Source organism: Poecilia reticulata, linkage group LG2 (assembly GCF_000633615.1).
Source record: "Poecilia reticulata strain Guanapo linkage group LG2, Guppy_female_1.0+MT, whole genome shotgun sequence".
Lineage (NCBI taxonomy): Eukaryota > Metazoa > Chordata > Actinopteri > Cyprinodontiformes > Poeciliidae > Poecilia > Poecilia reticulata.
The window spans coordinates 30,498,166-30,522,078 of NC_024332.1; the positions used below are offsets into that span (position 1 = coordinate 30,498,166).

The window sequence follows — 23,913 nt, forward strand, 5'->3', positions numbered from 1 at the left end:
GTGGTTTTGAAACATGAAGTTGAACTGAGACTGCAAAACAACAACAGTGATACAGATGCAGGACGGATAGAGTCATGCTGTGACCTTTAAAACCTTCAGAGGCTGCAAGTCATGAGATTCATCTTTGCTCAGAGCACAGATTAAAAATAATGGCAGGTTCTGTTTCAAAGTAACCCCTGTTACTGGTTAATCGTGTTAAAAGGAACAGAACTGAGTTAACACAAGTAGAGAGAAGTAGATTTCCGATCATTAAAGATGACRGTAGCAATGTATCCCCAACCACGTCTTCATTTCATAGCAATTTTGATTTGATTGTTTTAGTTTCAGCTGCATTTAATGATGATAACAAAAAATAATCAATCAAAGCTCATTGTTTAATTCATAGAGTACAAAATGGTTTAACTAAGTTTTAATGGCAACTCTTTGTAAAAAAAAAATATCAAGAGACCAGATAAGAAAAGCATTGGAGGTGAAGGAGAAATTAGTTGCTTCATTAGTTAATGTTAGAGTCAGAAAATATTTCTTTGCCATCAAGTGACTGAGCCACTGTAATCAGTCATTTCTCTGGTGGTAACTGGTGCATCTTTTACACTGTTTCGTAGTTTATAGAAAGCGAACATCCATCTTATACATCCCTCGGTGTATTTTTAGCTCCTGTTTTTAAGAACTGCTATACAGAATGAGTCAGCAGCTGAGGATTGGGTGGGACTGGATGAACACATTACTTGAATCCCATTCAGGAAAATGCAGTCATAGCTGAAGTCATGAGCTTCTTTTTCTTGACAACAGTTTCAAAGTATTTCTTAAAAAAAACACACGGATGAGATGAAGTGCCTAAATGACTTTATCTCATTTARGCAGAATGGAGAGTTTGGGTTCCTGAGCCACATGTATGAAAAGGATTATTTAGCTGTACTATTTAACATCGGTTACCTGGTGGTTGTCGTCATATTTAGGGTGTGGTTTTCAACTCTAATGCAAGAGCCAGAGAGCCAGACTCTGAACAGAAAGTTTAGCTGATTGAATTGAACAATAGCGATGTTTTTCTAAAAATGGTTAAATGCTAATGAATGAATTTTAGGAATTTTTTTTATTTTTTTGCTTTTCTTTTCTTTTTGATCAGAATTTAGCAATCCAAATAACCAAAAATATGCATATGATCCTTATTTTATTAAAAATATTTTTAAAAATTATTTTATATTGCTGTTTTTCAATAGCACTCAAAACATTTAACCTGGAAACTAATAATAAAATAATTTAGCTCATTACAGGCCCACGTCACTTTGTCATTAATCTGAGTAACTTTTAGAATAAGGTTACTTTTATACGCKTAGTTGTCTTATCATTGAAAAGCACCTGTGGTTTCTATGTTACGAGGTTATTACTGGCCCGGGGTGCGTTTTGACGGCCAAAGGGGGCGCTGTGGAGCATCCACTTAAACAGTCGGCTGCTGTCCTCATTAACAAAGTGAGTGAGGGTGGAAGAGCAGCGGGACCCGCGGGCTCTTRACCTTCTGGACCGCTGGACTAGTGTGGACCTCGCTGCCATGGCGCTGCTGCAGCAGAGAGGACGCTTTGCCGTCCGCGCTGCGCTTTTCCTTCTCTGTCATCTGCTGGAGCCGAGCGGGCTGCGCGCCTTCAACCTGGACACCCGTCATGTCATCAGGAAAGGCGGGGAGCCGGGKTCTCTCTTCGGCTTGTCCCTCGCCTTGCACCAGCAAGTCAATCCGAATAAAGTCCTGTAAGTGTTCACTCTGCTTTTATTTAATTACTCATTGAAACGCCCAGCTCTAGTGTGTGAGGGAGAGAGAGAGAGAGAGACCACCAGTGGGGATAAACGAATTTTAACAATATATAAACATCACTTTAATTTACACGGATAAATATTTGGTTTATATTTACAAATGTTAAAACGTGAGAGATTCTCTGCACCAGGAGATAATAAAAACCTTTTAAGTTTTATTTTGGTCTAATCCTCTTTCCTTCCTGAAGTTAAACCCACATCAAAGATTTAGTCGATTATGGGCTGTTTCGTTTGGAGGATCTCTGACTTACATCCATCCAACATTTATCATTTTAGACTGAGCTGCAACACATTCATTAAAGCTACAGGAAAAGGTCCCCAATCTCTCAGAGCTCCTTGGTACTTTTGTTTCTACGTTTAGCAGTGATGCGTGAAATGTGAAATGGAAAGCAGGGAAAAGAACAAGCAAGTGGTTTTACAGTGGCTCTAACTGTCATGCAAATGTGTCTGTGAAAGGTTCAAATCAGGGAGCACAGCCAGAGGTGGAACATCTGCTTCTCTTCAGTTTTACACCTATTTTACAGCTTTTAAAAAAATTTTTATTGTGTGTATTCACCTCAGAGTTTGGATCAAACAGAACAGTTTACTACCAAATTGCTCCCTGGCAAGTAAATCTGACAGCTACACTAGTAAACTTTTTTTCAATATCTTGCAGCACTTTAACATCCTGGTTTTCTATTAACTGAATGTARGGATATCAAAAAGGTTAACTTCAAAATGATCCAATTTTGGCAATTCTCAGGCGTTAGAGGAGAGGAAACATCACTTGTTGACGGCGTAATCTTGTTGGCTGATCTTGCTGCCTGTGGGTGATAAGACTCACTGCCCTGTGGAATGTTATCTGACTACTGATTTCACTAATGTAGGAAAGAACAGGCTGAAGATTGTTCTAAGGTGTTTTCTTACAAGGCTTCTGGACAAAGGAAAAATATTTTCAACATTTTTAAGTGAACATAAAAAGAAGCAGTGTGATGTCTCCCAGGTTTGACAGCATGAAGTGATTTAGGSCTGTGGAAGTGATGTTATATTTGTCAGGCAAACAGAGGCCAGAAACATRACACTGGCTTGATAGTTTGCTTTCTGCAGGTAGGAGCAGAGAGCAGAACTGTCTCTTCACAGACTCCTTCAGGAGGAAGCTGCCACAGCGATCTGCTAAAATGCATCTATGTACTGGTTCCATGCAGTACATAGATGTCCTGCATGGAACAGTACATATATGTACTGTTCCATGTACTGCATGGAACAGTACATATATGTACTGTTCCATGCAGTACATAGATGCAGACAATTTTGGACACACTAAAATTGTCCAAGTGTGTCAAATTTTACAAAAATAGTAAATAATAAAGAGCTTTAATGTTCCACTTTGTGTCTCGTCGGTCCACAGAATATTTCCTTTAAAGTGTTGAGAGTCATTAAGATGTTATTTTTTRGCAATGYAAGACTCATTTTYTCTTTGGAACTTTTCCATGAATGCCATTTTTGTCCAGTCTCTTTATTACTCATGAACTCTGACCTTAACTGAGTCAAGTGGGATCTGTAATGCTTTAGATGATTTTATAYGTTCATTTTGAATGATATGAGTAGTGAGTTAGCCACTGCCTGGAAGGTTTTCTCTCTGTGGTTCAATGGAGCCTTAAAGTATTAGGAATGTCTTGGTAAGTTTGTGAGCTTTCTTTAGATGCTGACCCCAGGATTTGGATACTCGGAGATGTTATGTCCTTGAAATTATATCCTTGCAAGAAATACTTTGTTTTGTTAGYATCATCTGCAGCAAAAAAGTGTATACTTAAAAATTGGAAAGCTATGGAACCTCCAAACCAGAAACACTGGATCAACGAACTGTTGTCATTCTGTACTCCGTAAAAATAATTTCACTCGGTACGGGGGACATTGGTTAAGTTCAGCCTGATTTGGACTCCCTTTTTGGACCTTCTAACCAGATTAGATCCGAGAGACTGATTTGTATTGATCTTTACTGTCTTATTTCAATTCTTACCTTTAAAAAAAAAAAAAAAAATTCAATATTTTTGTTGAATTTCTTTTCTCTTGACTCTGGCCTTTCAAGAATATGTGATGTGTTAAATATATTACTGTATCTGTTGTTACATGGAGAGAGTGGGTGGGTTTTATTTTTGAAGTGTTTTTCTCAAAAAAAAAAAGAAAAAAAAAAAGAAGGTAGTATTGTACATTTGATGTAGATTTTGTATGGCTGAACCTTCTGAATAAATATATCTATACAAAAAAAAAAAAGAAAAAAGGAATGTCTTGGTAACCCTTGAAGACCGACAGTGTTAGGTTTATCCTTCAAATAACTCTGAAATKAACACAAGGAAACAAAAACGTGTCATTTGCAAAAGGGGAGACCCGTGTCAGACTTAGCTGCGTCAGACGAGTTAACGCCAACAGCCCAACTCCAACGGGGGCTTGCAGCCCTTCAATATTTATTTACTTCCAGGCGTGTCGTCATAATTCAACAGCACAGGCAAGTACAGGAAAAGGCATTCAATATATGGTGACTCTTAAAGACATTTAAGAGGCGGCGTTTACCCAGGATGTTACCTCTCTTTGTAGAGAGCAGTGAAAGCATCTGCACATTGTCTGGAAACTTCTTTAACAGGAAATTACATCTTGCAGAAGTATAAAAACAGCAGATACATCAGTAAATAAATGGTAAAAAGTATCAATTCCCTATCAGACAGCTTSTCATTTTCTTCAGTTTCTTTTGAGAACTTTCAGCCTACTTCATGTTGTCAGACAGGTTCTATTTAAACCATCTTTTAAAAGATCTACAGGTCTAGCAGTAATCATGTCTGAGTGTGGCKCTTGAAACTGACCTTTAGCTTTTCAAAATAAAGTGATAATTAGGGCTTCATTATCAGCATAATGTGAAAAAACATCCTGCCAAGMAACAGACGTCAATATGAATAATGGGAAGTGTAATAYATCTTTGTAACACAYGGGATATATGTTAAATAATTTAAATACTTTCTTTGATGAAAAGCAATGCAAGCACAGCATAGTAAATATGWAAACAAGAAGCTGTTATTGTTTTGACATAAATGTTCTTTGACTATATTGACTACTGACAACTCACTTAAAAACACACACACGCACACGCATGCACACACACGCACTCTAGAGCATGTTTATCTGTTAGCATTATGGAGCTGAGAGCTAAGGAAATGTCATGGTGCTCTTGGATTGACTGCTTTGCAAACACCAGCCAATAGCATGTCAAGTAACGCTGCCTAAAAGCCAAAGTCAGGGTTCAAAGGTTTATGCCTGTTKMAAGGTGGTTCTGTGGAAGTCCTTTACCTGACTGAATGCAGCCTGACATCGGAAGATTAGAAAATAAAAGGAGAAGTTGCTTTTCTTCCTTTACACATACCAAATATTAATTATTTACAGTTTTGGACCATGCTATTCATTTTAACACCTGGAGATTTTACATTATCCAACTAGATATAAGCTGTTTAAGTGTAGAAAACAGCTGCCTGCTCAAATAAGACTGAGACAGATAACCGTAGAGACAGATAACCATAGAGACAGATAACCATAGAGACAGATAACCAKAGCTTAGTCAGAATATGGAGAAGTCAGTGGTTATTTTCTGCCCAAATTATTGCTAAATATATAATCACTGTAACATTTATGTATGTTACTTTTACATAGCAAATGGGGCATTTTCAGAAATTTATTTTTAGAAGTGTATWTGAATTCCTCAACATCTAAAACAACAATGTTCGTTGTCCCTTTTCTTGCTTCTTATCTCAAATTAAAAATGTCAGAGTTTTATGTTTGGAAATGCCCTTCTCAAGCTGTTTAGCCATTTATTCTTACAGCCTTTCTCAAAGAGGAGARCTTTATTACCTCCACTGGAGTCTCTTTTCAGTATGAGTCACATTTTAACCTGTTGTCCATTAACAGGTAAGAAGTATGACAAACKTGACTTTCCTAAGAAATCAGTGTTGCTGCTTAGTCAGCGATGTCTGTCCACTGGCCTTTGTTGAGACTTCGTGGCAACCAGCTGCATCCTCACCTTGGCCATCTGATAATAGATAATTTGTATCAGCAGATACATATCTGCTGATACAACTTGTATCTGCAAGTTGTATCAGCAGATATATATCTGCTGATCAAGTTGTCTATACAAATTGCAGATACAAGTATGTACAAGCTGATACAAGTTGTCTATTACTGTCCACATCATTGTGGTAAACATCATCCACTGTTGTGTTATTTCTGTTACTCTTATTTTGTACTGCCCACTTCCTGTTGCGACAGCTTAACTTTTCCACTCGCGGGATTAAAAAAGGAGTATCTTATCTCATCTTGTCTTTCTAAATTTTCACCTGATCCATGGACTAATAAGCCAAAAACATGCAGAAGCTCAGCGGAACGAACTGACATGGGTAATGACTAACTCTGCGGTAAAACTTTAAGAAACACTAACTTCATGAAAACCACGTTGCAGCAAAGTACCACGCTCGCCCCATCTGTCTTCTCTGTGCTCGTGTGAACCAAATGTTTGATAATGATTGCTGGCAGCTGCAAATTTCTGCCAGTTTTCACTTCTAGCATTGATGGGATTATTCTAAATCCTTTATGTGAGGAAGGAGACTTTACACAATCCTGCATGCATGCTTTTTTTTTCCTGTAGGAAGGAGATGTGAACATGTGGGTAGCATTCGTCTTATCTCATAGGGAGCCTGTTTAGCTGTTGTACAAAACTCTTAGACATTAAATCTGATAAGGTTTTTATGAGTTTAAATAAAAATCTCACGTTTTTTTAGGTTGTGTTAGGCTGAGTGAAAGAGGATTTCTGATTTACCACAGGAGAAGCAGTCAGATACCTCCTGGATGAACAAGACGTTGAGTAAAATGATCTGGATTCTCTCTGCGAAACCAGAGAAAAAGGCCATTAGAATGGACACGCATGACCATCTGTGACCATGTAACCCGATAGATTCAAGGCATCGGTGAATCATCAACTGAGACATTCCAGTCAAACTTCCCTAGCGATAAGGAAGTTTGACTCAAGGCAGAGAATATAGAAACTTGTGGACTTTATTGCTCAATTGATGTGATGCTGAATATTGGCACCTTCTTCTGTGATGCATGTCCAGCTGTTTGCAGGTCAGCAGCAGCCAGAGTATTTTGTGTAAAGTGAAATCTGTGAGAACAGCTGTGGAGGCTCCTCTGGCTAAGAGGGTCCAGCTGCGGGAGTCTTGGTGCCCCAAGAAATCTTGTGAGGTAACTTAGTGAACCCGTTCCCATTTACCCGCATATTATAAAATATGATCAAAAACAACGTTATCGTGAGTGCATCATTTAAACATCATATCTTAATTTCATCCGGTTGAAAAGGTCTGACTCAAAATGACAGCCTGTGAACAATCATGAAGCTTCTTCTGGTTTCTTCTCCAACCCAACAAAACTTTGCCACAATATTTGACCCAATATTTGGTAAAAACGACCCAAGCCATGTCCCAACAGCAGAAAGTAAAAACTTAGAGGAAATGCCAAGGAGGTTTTTGTGTGCAGAATTGCAATACTGTTATGACAATTATGATGATGCTGTTGGTTAGGATGAACATGTACAATATATAACTCAACGTTCTCTGAATTAGAGAGAAAATTAATTAACATTTAGCTAAAGTCCAAAGAGTGACTTCTAAAAAACCTCCAGGAAGCAATAGAAAATGGTTAATCAAGATTTAAAAGAAATATAATCTTTACTTCCACTGTGCAAAAGCAGATGAGTTTCTGTGTTCGCAGCTTTTTTGTGTGACCTAACACCTGTCACATCAAGTGAACATTTTTTATAATTATTATCACTATACCATATGCAGGTTTTTCTTTGGTCAGCACAGATACCACCAGCAAAGACAGGATTAAACCAATCTAACTGCCTGCTATTAATTATCAACAGCGTATTTTGTCATCACTGCTGCATCTCCAGGTTTTAATGTTTTCTCACAAGGTGGTGGTGCAGTCAGAGGGTTAATAATGATGCTTCGTTTGATTAACTACACTCTCCAAAGTTGCACGAATTTGTAGCGAAAAAGTTATTTGAAAGTACTGAAGTTCCACCTCTTTGTCACGTGGAAAAGTACTTGAATGTTTTCTCTTGCTCGCTGCCTTGTTAGTTCTCAGGTCCACTTTAAATGTTTGTGTTGTGTCGCACATATTTAACTACATTTAAAATGCCTCTCTGGAGGTTTTCATGCATGTAGAAAACTCCATGAGTTTTAAATTCATGGAGACTTGCATCTTTAAGCTTTGAGGAGACTGTTTGGCCACATCATTTTTCTCAATATCACACAATGTGATATATTGTTTGTATCTACTATTATTTATTTATTTATTATTTATTTATTGAAGAATGTGACTTTTTTTATATTGTGGAGCAGTCACATTGTGATACCAGATTATGATATTGTCTCTTTAATCAGACTTTGATGCAGAAAGGTGCAAATGTGAAATTGGAGCTGGCTGTAAAGTGTCCTGTGGCGTGTTTGCAAACTTCTGGTCCTTGCTGAGCTGACGAGGAGCCACAGCACTGCATCGCAGATCAATAGATGGGTTTGAGAGGAAACAGCAGGGGAACAGGGTGGGCAGGGTTTCCTCTCCCACTTTTGAAGAAATAAACTATTGTGAGTTTCAGAATGGTGAGTTTGGTAACGCTCACATGACTCTGTAGCTTCTCATTTTTAGGTTATTTAATATTTTTTGTGAACTAATTAGATAAGAACAACAACCTGACCTCACTGCTGTTTAATCTTTCAGTTTGACAACCTCCATCTTAAAGCTCTTAAAGCTCACGTCGTTGTTTTATGACGTTTACATAGATGTAGGTTTGAACAGTGGATATGAGACTTTAAAAGAAAACTTATAAATATGAATGGATATTCACAACAAAAGTAATCTGTGGTCCAATACAATCCACCTTACAGTTAGGTTTAACTCCAATTACAAACAGTCCAACAGTCTGTTGTTTAATTTATTACATTGTCATATTTACAAGGTTAAAATATCCGATGAAATATCCAATGATTGAGAGAAACAACTCCCTTTAATCAATCATCTGCTGCAGTCTGATGCAGGCTGAGCGATCTAAAGGGAGATACAAACAGAACCAGTGAGTCAGAGGTACTTTCTATTGAAAATAAAATAAATGGTACTAATAATTAGAGGTAGATGTTTTGTCTGCCTCCTGGATTGAAACTGAGAGCTGGTTCAGAAGGTGAGGAGCCTTTTAGATGGTCTAGAAATGACGGTTAAACTTTTAGTCTGATACTGAAATTCTCTGAGAGAAAAAAAATAMTGAACTTTAAGTTCCTCAATACCAGAAGTAGCCCTGTACATGTTGTAGCTGATTGTTTCATGAACTTTGACAGGAAACACGAGCTAGACTGTGGTTTTACTTTCCACATTTTCACAACTTTGACGTGTCAGTCAGAGGTTTGCTTGACACCTGCCGTCTCAACTTGATTGTGTGAAAGTGCGTCCATATAGGTAGAACTTTACAAGTATGTTTCATTTAGCCATAAATGTCTACCGAGAGACTCCTAAAACCTTCCAAAGTTCTGATCCAAAGTCCAGATGATGTATAACTCCTTGATGTCAAACACCTTTTGAAGAGAAACGAATCCTAAAGAACCATCTATTAAGCCCTTGTGTGTTGATTATCATCTACCCCTCGACCAGTGGCATGAGTCAGCCATGAGACACAGTGTCCTCCTTGTTGGCGCTCTGTGGCAGCTTGAGTTCAGCCTGAGGTTGGACATAATAACTGCATTGTTGAGAAAGCACCAAAATGCATTGTCTACTTCTGACCCACTTTGGGCCGAGCTTCAGCTGACAGATGGCCTCACATTTGGCTCTAAAATACTTTGACACACAGAGGAGTTCATGGTCTACTTAACAACCGAGGCTGCCAAACCATCACCCCTCCACCATCGTGCTTAACAGATGAAATCCTGAGTTCAGTGGGTCTTTTTCTCATCGTACCGTCCAGAATTTTAGTATGATTAAAATGATAACTGAGGTCAGTAAAGGCCAGCAGATGCAACTTTTTGGTTTTTAAGCTTGTCTTTGGGTTAAAAGAAGTTGTCTCTGATGTCATTCCATCCTGGCATTGTGTTAACACAAACACCTGTAAGCTCCAGACTTGTCACAGGATGAAAATCCAGATTTTGGGGGCATGTGAGCTCCTGCAAACTTAATTAATTCTCTGCAATTACCAGCTGTTTTCAGGTTGCTGTGTTAGAGTTTCTTTGTACTAGAAGACGCTGTTTATCATGCACTGCAAAAGCTCAAAATCTTAACAATTTTGGTCTAGTTTTTAGTGAAAAAAAAGTTTTTAGTTTTTGTCTTATTTTAGTAAACTTAAAATAAGACAAAGCTAGCTCATAAATAGCTTTTCAGCAAGATATAGGAGCTTGAATGGAGTCAATAATCCTTTAACAGTGATGAAAAAAAATACTTGATGCAGATTATTTCACTTATAACATGGGACAAATATCTTGTTATAAGTGAAATAATCTGCCAGTGGAATTAGTACTAGAAACTAGACCAAAATTACTTGCTAAGATTTTCGTGTTTTTGCAGTGTGGGGGAACAACTCATATGCTGACACTATTTGAATTGAACCTTGCCATTATTCAGGCGATAACACTAGATGATGATTTACATAATCAAAGTCATTCAGTCGGCAGCCTTTGATTTGGCTGCTACTGTCTAAGATGCAGCTGAAGCAACAAAGGTGTACTTAGTTTTTTTCTGTAAGTGTACTATTTATGCAAATAAAAAGGTTTTGATGTGTCGAAATTTATGGACAAAAATAGAATAAAAGCTCTTGCATGTAATCATTTTTTTTGTGTTCCTCTCAAATGGGCTTGAATAATTTATAGTTTTTGCTGATCAGAATATCAGGAAAATGTTTTAGTCTTAATTGTCCTTTTGTTAATTTGACTGATATTTTTGGGAAGTTTGGGCTTTTGCTGCATATGTTTTGTTCCTTTTTATTGCAATATTTGTGTTGAAGATAATAGCTTTGACTATTATCTTCTTTATGAACAGTTCTGTATTAGTTATGTCTTTGTCGATCTGTTTTTTCTTCTGATGTGCTTTGAACAAATGAACTTGATTGTGAGATTGCTGAAAGGAAACTGCGTCAGTTCCTCTCAGCAGGTGTTTCATACCTCAGGGAGGTATGCAACACAGGTCGCTTCATGGAAATGAAAAGGGATGTTGTGGCTTAACAGAAAGTGTGTGTGAAACAGTAGCCTGACAGGATGCCGCTGTTGTTTCATTTTTGACAGTCGCAGTTGTGGACAAGGGTGACTTAACACCCAGACAAATGAGTGTGAGAGATTGGTTTGCTGATCATTTTCTTTTAGTTTAGTAAACGGTGTTAGGACAGACAAAAATAAATTAAAATTCTAATTATATTCTGTTTTCTCGGCATGCTTGCTGTCATTGTTACTGTTAATATGAACAAAATGTTCCATCTACAACAGTGGTTCTTAACCTGGGTTCGATCGAACCCCAGGGGTTCGGTGAGTCGGTCTCAGGGGTTAGGGTTAGGGTTAGCCGTGGAGGTAAAGACACACTTGTGTAAAGTCGTGATGACGCCCCGCTTTACCATCACTTGCTGCAGTGGATTACGTTACATTGCTTAGCCAATCAGAGCTGCGGAGGAGCACTGATTGAAGGAGTTCCACTCTCAGCATGGATTTGAACTTGTGTCTTTAATTACTTCAGCAAAGCTCACAGTTTTTACCAAATTCTATAGTCTAAATCTACTCCTTAGTCGCATCTTTTCGGGGTTGCTACTGCCTCTAGTGGTGTGGGGGTGGTTACACAGCTAATATAATTACATTACTAAATCAGAATACCGCAAAGTATTTTGTGTTTCGGGGGAGGGGGAGTGGGAGTGGGGTTGGAATAAGAAGGGTTCGGTGAATGCGCATATGCAACTGGGGGGTTCGGTACCTCAAAAAAGGTTAAGAACCACTGATCCACAACAAGACACTTCGGTGGAGGCTTTCTGAGAAGTGTGTATTTGATTGTGATGGAATCTCAAGTGCAGCGTTGTGATGGTGGAAGCTAGCGTGCGGTCTTTGACGTAAAATGTTTTGTTGTGTTTTTGTTTTCTCAGGTTACTGATTGGCGCCCCGAGAGCCAAGGCTTTAAAAAAACAAATATCCAGGGTGACTGGGGGCCTTTTTAAGTGTGAAATCTCTGAGTCTGATAATTGTGAGCGCGTTGAGTTTGATAATGACGGTGAGAAACCAATCGACCTGCCTACGTACCTACTATCCCACCTGCCTGTTTGAATAACACAAGTCTTGTTTCTTTCCCTTGGGTTGCCTCAACTGAAAGAGGATCCAAGGCAGGAGAGTAAGGAGGACCAGTGGATGGGTGTGTCTGTGCAGAGTCAGGGACGCGGGGGAAAGGTTGTGGTACGTCACAACACATTTTCGTACCATTGCTCTCTGTGTCTTCTTATTGCTCTGCTTAGCTGAACTCTGGATGATGCCGTTTCAGACGTGTGCGCATCGATATCAAAAGCATCGCTCAGGATCCCAGTCTGTCCTCGGGCGCTGTTACGTCTTCAGTCAGGATTTGACAATCAACTTGTCGGATGATATGGACGGAGGTGATTGGAAATTTTGTGAAGGCAGAGATGGAGAAACAGACCATGCACGGTATGGAGTCTGTCAACAAGGACTGGGGGTCACCTTCACCAAGGACTACCATTATGTGCTGTTTGGAGCCCCAGGAGCAAGAAACTGGAAAGGTCATTATCATTATATATTCCTTGGACTGTTTTTTATTTTAATCATTTTTCAGCAGGCAGTGTTGTTGCATGAAAATTTTGCACTCCGAAATTCTTTCCAGGGATGTTACGAGTGGAACAAAAAAACATCACGTTGATTGAAAGGGAAATATTTCACGATGGACCGTATGAGTTTGAAAACGATAAACAGCCCAACAGCTCTGTGCCTGCCAACAGCTACCTTGGTGAGTTTTCTTTTTTTTTTTACCAACAAAACAGACTGTACATAATGTCTGTGTATCACTTGGGCTACTTTGCAATGACAGTTTCCGACTATTTGCTGCAAAACATGAAGTGTTAACATATATCATACCAAGGCTTTTACATAAGATGTACAATAAAATGCTTCCTCTCAAACAACTTACAAGATCACAAGTCATAGCAGCAGCCAACTCGTGTGTGTGGGCCCCATGTCTGGATGGAGACTAGCTTATGGATTGACTAATACAACCTGTATTGGGAAAATCCGCCTCCAAAATGCATAAATTTAGGACATCCCATGGCAGCCTGTGTGTTTGTGTAACATGTCTGGGCATAGACTAGAACAGAGGTTCCCAAACTGTGGGGCGCGCCCCCTAGGGGTGGGCGCTGTGGGGGGCGCGGGAAGCCGTCCGGATGAAAAAAAAAAAAAAAACGAACGCTGTGTGCGCTGGGTTTTTACCTTAGAATAGCCAACTCTCTGTTATTCTTCTGTCAATTTGATACAGTAGGGCAGGGGTGTCAAACTCCAGTCCTGAAGGGCCGCTGTCCTGCAGTTTTTAGATGTGCCACAGGTACAAAACATCTGAATCAAATGACTTAATTACCTCCTCAGTTCTCCAGAGCCTTGCTAATGACCTAATTATTCTATTCAGGTGTGGTGCAGCAGAGGCACTTCTAAAAGTTGCAGGACACCGGCCCTCGAGGACTGGAGTTTGACACCCCTGCAGTAGGGGCTTCCACACTTCCCATATCTGTGTCCTATGTCACTTTTATCAGCAGTTAAATCTGTTTAGTCCGTTGTTAACATGTGGTAACCTGTTTTTCCGAGCCGCCTTTAAACGCAACATGAGCGCTAAGACACTCGCGCTGGGTTTACACCTGTGCGGCAATGAAGGAGACCTGCTGCTGCTGCTGTGCGGAGCTGCGCAGGTTTGTTAGAATCATGGCAGTAAACCAGCAAAACGMAAAGAACTTTTCACAGTTTTTCACCAAACTAACCGACTGTTGGGTAAAGCTGTTGGATGCAGGTAATGCTAGCTAAAAAATGACTAGCTAATATCAATATAGCACCTTAAGCTTGTTAACAAGTAGCCTGTGGGGTTCCGATGTTGTTGTCTATGTTCAGCTACGTACATTCATTTTGCCCCTCCCTCACAGGGAGGGGGGGAGTCTCTAAGAATCCTCTCTCCCCCCACCCATCACACGCATCGTTCAACCAGACAGCCATTTGTAATTCATAGGGGGGCATAAAATGTTTGGAAATCACTGGGGGGCGCAAGAGAAAAAGTTTGGGAACCACTGGACTAGAAACAGGAAGAGGTAGAGCAGAAACAACTGAGGTCTGTGTCAAACTGTGGGTTGAAATGATGTCAGTTTCAATGAGATAATGTGTAATTACCGTCTGTTTTTTTCATTCTCCTTACAAGCTAATAGTTTTTGCTCTATATTGCCGTTTCAACTAAAGGGTTCTCTCTGGACACCGGGCACCACATCATGAAGAGCCGTAACCTGACCGTGGTGGCTGGAGCACCGAGGGCCAATCACAAGGGACTTGTAGTCCTGCTGAAGAAAGAGTCTGTCGAGCAACTCGTAGTCGAGCAACTTCTGCACGGGCAGGGACTGGCATCCTCATTTGGATACGACGTGGCTGTGGTCGACCTGAATGGTGATGGGTAGGGAACGTTTGTCTGAGGAGAAAAACTTTTTTGTCAGTATAGCTTATACCAGTTACAAAACTTGAAATTAAGTTAAGTTGTTGGATTCATTTGTGACCTTCAGCTGACGCCTTAGTTTCCATATCGGCTACAAAGGATGTATGATCATTGTATATGACAACTGGTAGATTCCCCAAACCAGAAATTCCTCAAAAATGTAAGAAGTTGAAATTAGTCAGGGAGGCTGTAAAGACAATAGCACTAGAGGAGCTGCAGGAATTTCCAATAAGTGCTGGTGGTGCGCCTGTTTAGAGCCTGCAAGACAGAATTATTTTGTTCCAATTAAAACATTCAGGCCTGGATAAAATCCTCCAAAATCTTCCATTGCTGAATGTGTTATGGTCTGATGAATCCAAATTGGATAGTTTGGTTTAAAATTTAAAATTTGTCACAGAAGGAGCCTTTTTCCTAGAGTGAGCTACGGTGGAGGCACCATCATGCTCTGGGGTTCCTTTTACTCAGAAAGAACTGAGGTCATGAACAGGCCCAAGTTTTGGCCTAAAACTTTTCATCACTTAAGGATTACATCAGATGAGGAAAATTCTCCTGTAATCGTTGAGGGTGCCTATATTGTGTCTCTATATTTTCTGTACATGATTTAGATGGCAAGACGTTGTCGTGGGAGCCCCTTTCTTCTACATGAAGGACACAGACATCGGTGGAGCCGTTTATGTTTATATCAACAAAGCAGGACAGTGGGATAATGTAACTCCGATCCGCCTGAATGGGACCAAAGATTCAATGTTCGGACTGGCAGTGGAAAACATCGGAGACGTCAATCAGGACTCATTTAATGGTAATTTATCCGCTTTGAAACATAAATCTTGTTTTTAGGCATTTCGCACCTGCTGACTGATTTTTCAAAGCTATCAAGAAGAGAGTAAAACCCCAATTAATTAGGAAAATCTGTTGGCCCGACATTTATCAGTTATGCACTTAAGAAATCTGGTCTGTATAGAAGAGAGACAGTGAAAGAAGCTGCATTTAAAATTGTTGAGGCTTAAGATAGACTAATTGACAGCTAATGACAAGAGCCAGCTCCCCCACTACTATGGTAGGATGAATCTGACACTGCACACCATCCTAAATGTGCAGCCAGACCCTTGAAACATGGTGGTAGCAGCATCATGCTGTGGGTATGCTTTTCTTTTGCAACAAGATGGCCATACTTTATTGGGATTCTTAGAGCCAAACACAGGACAGTCATGAAAAACTTAGCAAAACTTGAAAACTGGTCATATCGACTCTCTTCATTCAGTCAGAGATTGAGATGCTTTAAAAAGAAAAATGGACAAATATTTTAATCTAGATGTGCAAAGCTGGCAGAGACATACCCCAGTAGATTTGGTGAACAAAAGGTGCTTCTGTAAAATATTGATTCAGGAGTGGAATACAGTAATGCAGGACACTTGAATTTATACTATCATTGTTTTTTCCACTTTGAAGTGCTGTGCTTTAATGGGTTGGCATTGGTCTGTCACATTAATCCCTGTTAAATACACAGAAGTTGTTCTTAAAATGTTACAAAATGTCAAGGCCCAGTTTAGAAGTGAAAGCTGGACAAATGGCATCCTGTTGGTACGCAATAGGGACATGAATCTGCGAAGGATTGAACAAACCTTTTCAATCTCAGCAGCTAGAGTGTATAAATAATCAGCAATGCTTTAATACCTGTGCAGATATTGCAGTTGGAGCTCCACAGGACGATGAGGGGGCAGGAAGAGTCTACATTTATCATGGATCTGCAGAAGGGATTAAAACAACTCCTGCACAGGTCGGTTCTAATGACACTTTGTTTTAGGATCTTCCTTTTTGTGTTGTGGATTACATGTGTACCTCTGTTGAAAGCTGAACAAGTTGGATGTGACCGCTCAAGGGACTTGAAAGCAACTTTTAGCTTGTTATTTTAAACTTAAAGACGAGTTTGAATTCCTGTGAACAGATACTCTCTATTTTGGACTGTGGCTGCCAATGAATGCATCATTTCAGTGACGTTGTTATATATGCATGGGTTGTTTGTCGCTGTGGTTTCTCAGTTCTCTGTTTTTTCTCTCTCTTTCTGCAAGCGTAAAGCAGACTAGGGTTTTGTATTCTCTTTATTCTTCTTCCTTTCCTCTACTCTTATCTTCTTTCCCTTTTAACTTTTTGTCCCACGTTCTCTCTTTTTCATTATATCTATCAACTATATATCAAGTGGAGCATTCTAGCTTTTGCTGTAATACTCCACTTGTGAAAGTAAACATGTTGGGATTCTTCTCGACACTCGGACAACAATTCTGAATCCAGATATTAATTCTTTATGTCACCATAAGCAAATTTTAATTGTAACTTTAAGTGATATATTTTACTCCCAGCAGTTAAACTAATCCTGATGCGACAAGTATTACCACTGTACGGGTTCTGGTTCATTTTTCCTCTCATTATTCTCTAAAATCTCTTCTTCTTAATTTCAGATCCTTTCAGGCGAAGAGCACAGCCTTCGATATTTTGGATATTCTCTGGCAGGAAACATGGACCTGGATGGTAACTCTTATCCAGACCTAGCTGTAGGTTCTCTGTCAGATGCAGCTTTCATTTACAGGTAAACATGGAGGAAGAGGAGAGTAAATGAAGATTTCACTGTTGTCTTTTATTCTTTAATTGAACTACCTTCTTCCAGGGCAAGACCAGTTGTTAACATCAGGACAAACGTTACGGTTTCTCCTGAGGAAATTGACCTCGGTGTTGGCTGTGATTCCAGTTTTTGGTGGGTCTTCAGATGCTCTTGCACTCAAACAGACCCTGCAGACAGGATGTTCCGTTTGTTAATTTTCCCTTTTTACCATTAGCTTCACTGTGACAGCATGCTTCAACTACACAGCGAGGTCCTACAACAAGAGGCTCAGTGAGTACAAAAAAAAAAAAAACTTTCATGCTGCACAGATGTTTACTAGTTTTAATAACATCTGATTACATTTTATCCTGCAGCAATCAGCTTCTCCATACAAGCAGATGGAGAACGCAGGAAACAAGGACTGAACTCCAGAGTGATTTTTCTGACTAAGACTCATCCTGAATCAGATGTCCAGTTTAATGGCACCTTGGAGCTCCAGAACCAAAACGCAGGACAGTGTGTCAGTATAAACGTCGGGCTTAAGGTAAATCACAACTGTCAGATTTTAATTGGCTTGAACCTGAAAGATATAATCAGTAAAAATACGTAGGTCTGAATACCAAAAGATCGTTGTCAGTTTGACTTTTTTTGTTACTGGCTGATGTGTTTAAACAGGAAAATATTCAACTTATTCAACTTATAACTGTGCTGCATTTGCACAGGACAACATTAAGGACAAGATGCGCAGCGTTGTCATTGAAGTTTCTGCAGAAATCATCAAAGCAAAACCCCAAAAAGCAGGAAATGGTCTACCTCAGCTAATGCCAGTTTTAGACGCCACCCAGCCAAGACAAACCGTCGCAGAGGTGAAAAGTCACATTTCAGTTTTAACCGTGTCTTGCAAAATTAATCACATCAGTTCAGTTATTTATATTTTATCATTTTACATCCATCAAGTTCAAGTAATTGTACTGGGATTGTATGTGATAGACGAACACAAAGTGGTAACTTTTTGAAGTACTGTAAATAGAGTCCACCGGTGTGTAATTCAGTCTCAGGTTCTCCAACGTCATACAGCACTGATGTTGAAAGAATGTGCAAACAAGAAAATTATGAGAGAGTCAGTGTAAAGTCTGACTTTTATGGAAGAGCTGCAAGAAGAAAATCATTGTGCAAAGACAGAAGAATAAAATGCAAAACATGTGTTGTGTTATGTTATGCGACAAACGTGAAAAAGCTGAGTACTTTTTCATACCAGGTTGTGGAAGATGACATTTTTATTTTGTTAGTGACATCTTGTTTTTGGTTTATTGTTGCAGGTAAACTTTGTAAAGGAGGGATGCAAAAATAAAAAGATTTGTTTCAGCAATTTAAAAATGGACAACAGTCTGCACTACAAACCAATGAGCAAGGATGAATTCACCCCGTTAGACAAAAGGTTCATATAAAAATGTTGTATTGTTAAAAAACATAATAATGTAAAATTWTTTCWTGGTAATTGTTTGCAAATCCAATTAGAATTTAAGACAAAGCTCTGAGCTTGAGTTTATTTACTGCAGTAAAAAAAAAATCTTATTTTCTTTTAGTTACTATAAGTGCTTTGTCTACATTGGATAAGATTTTGAGCTGCTAAATGTGAATTTATGTTAGAAATGTTGTTTTCTCAAAGCTGATTCTTAGGTTTGTGTATCTCTACAGTGCACTTAATATCCCAGAGTTTAGACTGACTTACGAGACAAAGGCCTTGGCTGTGAAGGTGACTGTGACCAATGAAAATGGCGACGATGCCTTTGAAGCAAAGCTTGTGGGGAAATTCCCAGAAATCCTGTCGTATTCTGGGGTTCGATCTGTGAGTACGAGTCCAGAGTGAGAACTTTACAACACAGCGGCACAGGCATGACAAGCAGTAGGACGTTTTTCAATGTGATCTCACTATATGTGGTCACGTTTTTACAAAATGTCTTGAATTTTGAATAGGGGTGGAAGACATATAATCTACATGCATGCTCAGTAAATCAAATTTTAAACACTCCTTCAAACTATTGTGTATCTGCTTTTTGTGTCAATGCCATAGAAAGACATGAAAATAATGAACAATCATGCTCCAGCATCACTTTGGTGTCTTGACACTATTGCATGCAGAACTTGATCACAAGATATGTTTAAAAATGTGGTAAATTTCACAGCCATCAAAGCCAGTGTATGTCGCTCATGTGTACCACTGATTGTCAACGCAACAGCAACTCAACTATTGCACCATTGACGCAAAACTTCTATCAATTAATCTCACTCCAAGTTATGCAGATTCTTTGTGTGGTGTGTGGTGAAGATTTTGCTCACCTCGGCATGTCTGTTGCTTGGAACTAAAAGTGAAACAAACGACCCTACCCACCGTTTTGATAAATTTGACTTTTCTAACCACTTGGGGGATTCTCATAGAGCAAAGACAATGTGCCCCTGTCCTGATGCAGCAGAACACTGCTTGACCTAAAACATGATAAGCAAAGTCATGAGCTAACTTCATGTTCTACAAAATTAATTTCACATGTTTAGACGTGTGTAATGTAGTATCCTCCATGCCAGCATGGATGGAAAATATGTCAAACGAGTCGATGCAGAAGCCTTATTTAAGTCTTTCAGACAAAGGGCAGATAGCATGTAATGTGAAGGGGATGTTGTGCTTTGAGATCTCCAACTTTATAGTGAAACGGAACTATTTTTATCTTGGGAATTTTAATTGAATAGAATTTGCTTGGTCAAAACCTGCTTGGATGCGAGTGTTGTTTAAATTTTTTTTTTCTTCTTCTTTTTTAGCCAAACAATCAGATCCTCTGTACTGCCAACCATAATGGATCTGAAGCAGAGTGTGAGCTGGGAAACCCATTTAAGAGCAACTCAAAGGTAAACATATGAACTTTTAAGAGTTACTTGACAAGTTAGAGCTACTTTAAGGTGAGATGTGTTTTTCTTTTTGTTTGTTTTTTACACAAGGTCATGTTTCACATCATTCTGAGCGCTGCACACAATGCTGTAAAACTCAGCACCACTGAATTTGAGATTGAGCTGCATCTCCAAACGTAAGTGAACTGTTCATTTCAATAGATGGACTTTTAAGTATTGCAGTGATAAACTGTATGATGTTACCTGGAAAACAGGATGTTATAGATGACTATTCGGGCCACTTTAATATTCAGAAATGGAGTAAAAAGTGTTTCCTTTTGAATAACTTCTTACATCTGTATTACTTTTTATTTAGCTTTCAAATATCTCACAAATAGTAAAAAAAAGGGTTCACTCAGTAGCAGCTTTCTTACTGAAGATATGGTACATTCATGTTTAAGTTTCTAGTTCTAATTGAGCTGAAAACGGACTGATTTCTTTGTAAATCTCTATAATTAACTATTAATATGTTTGTTTTTTAACTGTACTTTTTAACCAAACATGTTGTTACTTATAGCTGTCTTTTGATAAAATTGTATTCTTCTTGTTTAGGACAAGTTCTCAAAATATTCCCGCTGTGAAAATAAAGAGCAAAGTGATAACTGAAGTCCCTTTGATATTGAGTGGGTAGGTACATTGATGCTGATTATATATATATATATATATATTATATATATATATATATATATATATATATATAGTGTGTGTGTGTGTACTCAGTTTATATATTTTTCTATTGCCCCATCAGTGAAGCCAAACCAAGACAGGTTTCCTTTGGAGGTGTTGTGAGAGCAGAAACTGCAATGAAAACAGAAGAGGACGCTGGAAGTTTGATTAATTTTACATTTAGGGTGAGTTTAAACTCATGTAAGAAGATTCATTCTTGTTCTAAGTGTTCTATTCAGGAGCTGGGCCATCTGAATTTCTCCTCCAGATAAGTAACTTGTGGACGCCTTCGATCTCTCCTCTTCCCCTSACTCTACACATTCATTGGCCCAGAGACAATAAAAACGGGAAATGGCTTCTGTACTTGGTGAAGGTCACATCTCACGGACCTGAGAAAATCGCCTGCTCTCCTCAATCTGAAATTCACTCTCTCAAAAACATTTGGGTTGGTATTTCTGAGAATTTGGTGTTAAAACAACGTTTTTTTTTTCAGCTCAAATATTCCAGCTTTGTTCTGTGCTGGTTTAACATGAATAAATGTGATTTCAGGAGAGATCTCCTTCCCTGACGAAACAGGAAATTGCCAAAAAAGAAAGAAAACTTGGTGGCAAAATTGCTTTTCATTCAAGCAGTAATAAAGTTTTGGTGAGTTGATTGAAATATGCTTTGTTTTAAACATGCAGATGTGCAGCGCTTATAGGTTTGTCTCCTTTTTTGCAGTCCTGTGAGAAGGAAAGCAAATGTGTGGTGCTAAAGTGCCCTCTGCAGGGGATTAATGGTACTACAGTTGAGCTGAGATCTCGTTTGTGGAACTCCACCTTCATCGAGGTAACAAATTGTAGTTTTTAYCGCCTCTTTTTTCCCATCRAGAGTGGGTCAGTGTAATGATGGCGGCCCAGATTGATTATTAAAGCTCTTGATTCTGTTTTTACACAGGAATACGCTTCCTTTCCAACCACAACTTTAGTTGTGAAGGCTTCACTTGTACTTGAGTCTCAGGCTCCGAACATTATCCTAAAATCTCCTGACTTTACTGTAAGCACTTCATCAGCTGAATGGAAATATTAACCTCAGCAGTCTTGATCTAAATCCCCTGGAGTCATCTGGTGTTTTTTGTCTTGACGTTGTGTTTTTAGGTGACGGTGCCCGTGTCCCCGGACAGCGACGTGGCTCAGTTCGGAGTTCCCTGGTGGATCATTCTGATAGCGGTTCTGGCAGGAATCTTGATTTTGGCATTGATGGTTTTTCTGTTGTGGAAGGTGAGCGAAAAGCACAAATTAGATGCAAATAAGGCATTAACATCAACTAATTGTCTTTAATATTTGATTGATTCCACACACTATGTTGAATCACCAAAGTAGATGACTGTATGGGTTGTGTCTGGTGAGGAGCAGGATGTCATGTCTAAAAAAAAGAAAGATTTAATTTATTGAAAACTGATGAAAAATGCATACGCTGACATAAAATATTGGTTGGTTGGGTTCTTCTTAATGTTTCTACATCGGAAACTTTGATGTCAAATATCAGCATTTAGTGATAGTGATAGTGTTTTGATGTAGTGTTAAAAGTTCAGGCATGAAGCAACGCTGTATTTGTTTGTGACACAAAATCCTGATAAAAAAAACAAGCAAAAAAACACTGAAGTTTTTCTAATGTGACAAAATATGAAAAACGCTGAAGTGGTATCATTAGTTTTTCAAGGCAAAGCAACCAAACAGGGCATACCTCATAAATCTATGTGCTGTAAATAAAGAGAYGTTTATTACTTATCAAGTGCTTCTGATGTTACTGCTGAGGGATTTATAGTGCAAAGTGTCAGGAAAAGCAGCATAAAACATGTTAAATTAGTTGGCACCTCATGRGCATCTTGTAGGAACAACTCTCTCAACTAACTGATCTCTAATAGTTTTGRGCTCCAACACTCATTYGCATTGTTGTAGTTTGATTAACATTCTCTCAATTAATGTGCAATACAATCCTTTTTTTTTTTTAAAGAACCTAAAATAAACTGAGCTTAATATTAAAAACTGAAATCTGGAAGAAAAGAAATGTGAGTTTAGATTGAAAAAGTCGTAAAACATTCAGTGGATGATGACGCGCCTAACCTTTGCCCACCCTTSTCCCTCTTCAGTGCGGTTTCTTCAAGAGACCGACTAGAGAACAATACAATGCTGCGTATCACAAGGCAGAGATCCACGTTCAGCCCTCTGACAAAGACAAACTCTCTGATGAAGCCTGATTCCCTCTCTCTCTCTCTCTGATCAGGGGGTAAAGTCGGCATGAAGTGTGATTATTACCGCAGCTGCTAACGAGCTTCGCTTTCCCAGCCAAACCCGCTGACCTAATGCAGAAACTCTCAATCAGACACATATTGTACTGAGCCTGAAGATGAGAGTCATTTGGAGGCTTTTGCTTAGAGGAACTTTCTACCTAACGTCAGCAGAAAAGAGACATCTTTTTCTTCTGTGTGAGAGTAGCAGCTTGTGCTCAGTAATTAGATCGTTTTTTTTTTTTTTCAAATGTGTGTCTGTGTTCTGCCAAGAAATGCTTCGGTGTGTGTCCGTGTGCAGCGCTGTTCTCTGCAGGCCGCTTTTCCTGACCTTTTCTGCAAAGCAAAAGCTGCGAAGCATGTTTAACCATCTTGCACTCGCCTCCTTTATTTATCACCTTTGAAGAACGTCTCGTTTAAATCTCGTCTCTCCCACCAGTGCGGCTTCTTCAGACGCTCCAAACAAGACGACAGCATACCTCGCTACCACGCTGTGCGGATAAAAAAGGAAACTCTGGGCTACGTCGACGGAAAAATGAAACCTGGTGCTTTAGAAAAAAAGCAGTGGATGACGACGTGGATCGACGACGACAATTATTCATGAATGTTTATTTCTTTCTACAAACTGGTTGGATTAGAGCCACTGAACTTTAATGTTTCTTGAGTGTGTGAATAGAGTGCTTTTATTTTAAATTGGAATTGAATTTACACGCTGTATAAAGAATTTTTTTTTTCTTTTGCTGTATATATTGAAATATTTCTGCACATTTTGTATTTATTTTTTTTATATGAAAATAGCCATACAACCAAAAGCTTTTTGGTTTACTGCTGTTTCTGGAGCTGTACTGTCTTTTTTTTTTTTTTTTTTTTATAAACC

General features: G+C 39.0%; 1 protein-coding gene across 4 annotated transcripts; it reads left to right on the forward strand.

The window, feature by feature from the left end:
• The first annotated feature begins 1,484 nt into the window (after positions 1-1,484).
• Positions 1,485-23,913, forward strand: itga6a (integrin, alpha 6a). Of its 4 annotated transcripts, XM_008399319.2 has the most exons (26): positions 1,485-1,740; positions 11,972-12,096; positions 12,196-12,275; positions 12,361-12,613; positions 12,715-12,837; positions 14,319-14,526; positions 15,171-15,364; positions 16,248-16,342; positions 17,022-17,149; positions 17,228-17,314; positions 17,397-17,452; positions 17,536-17,705; positions 17,884-18,027; positions 18,481-18,599; positions 18,860-19,010; positions 19,976-20,062; positions 20,153-20,238; positions 20,654-20,728; positions 20,850-20,952; positions 21,036-21,212; positions 21,317-21,412; positions 21,488-21,595; positions 21,704-21,802; positions 21,904-22,026; positions 22,899-23,035; positions 23,476-23,564. In XM_008399319.2, the coding sequence occupies exons 1-25, from the start codon at positions 1,547-1,549 to the stop codon at positions 23,004-23,006; spliced, it is 3,189 nt and encodes a 1,062-aa protein (XP_008397541.1). In that variant the 5' UTR covers positions 1,485-1,546; the 3' UTR covers positions 23,007-23,035; positions 23,476-23,564. The 4 variants fall into 4 exon arrangements, with proteins under 4 accessions (XP_008397541.1, XP_008397522.1, XP_008397532.1 ...); XM_008399300.2 differs by lacking the exon at positions 22,899-23,035 and having other exon boundaries at positions 23,476-23,913; XM_008399310.2 differs by having other exon boundaries at positions 22,899-23,569.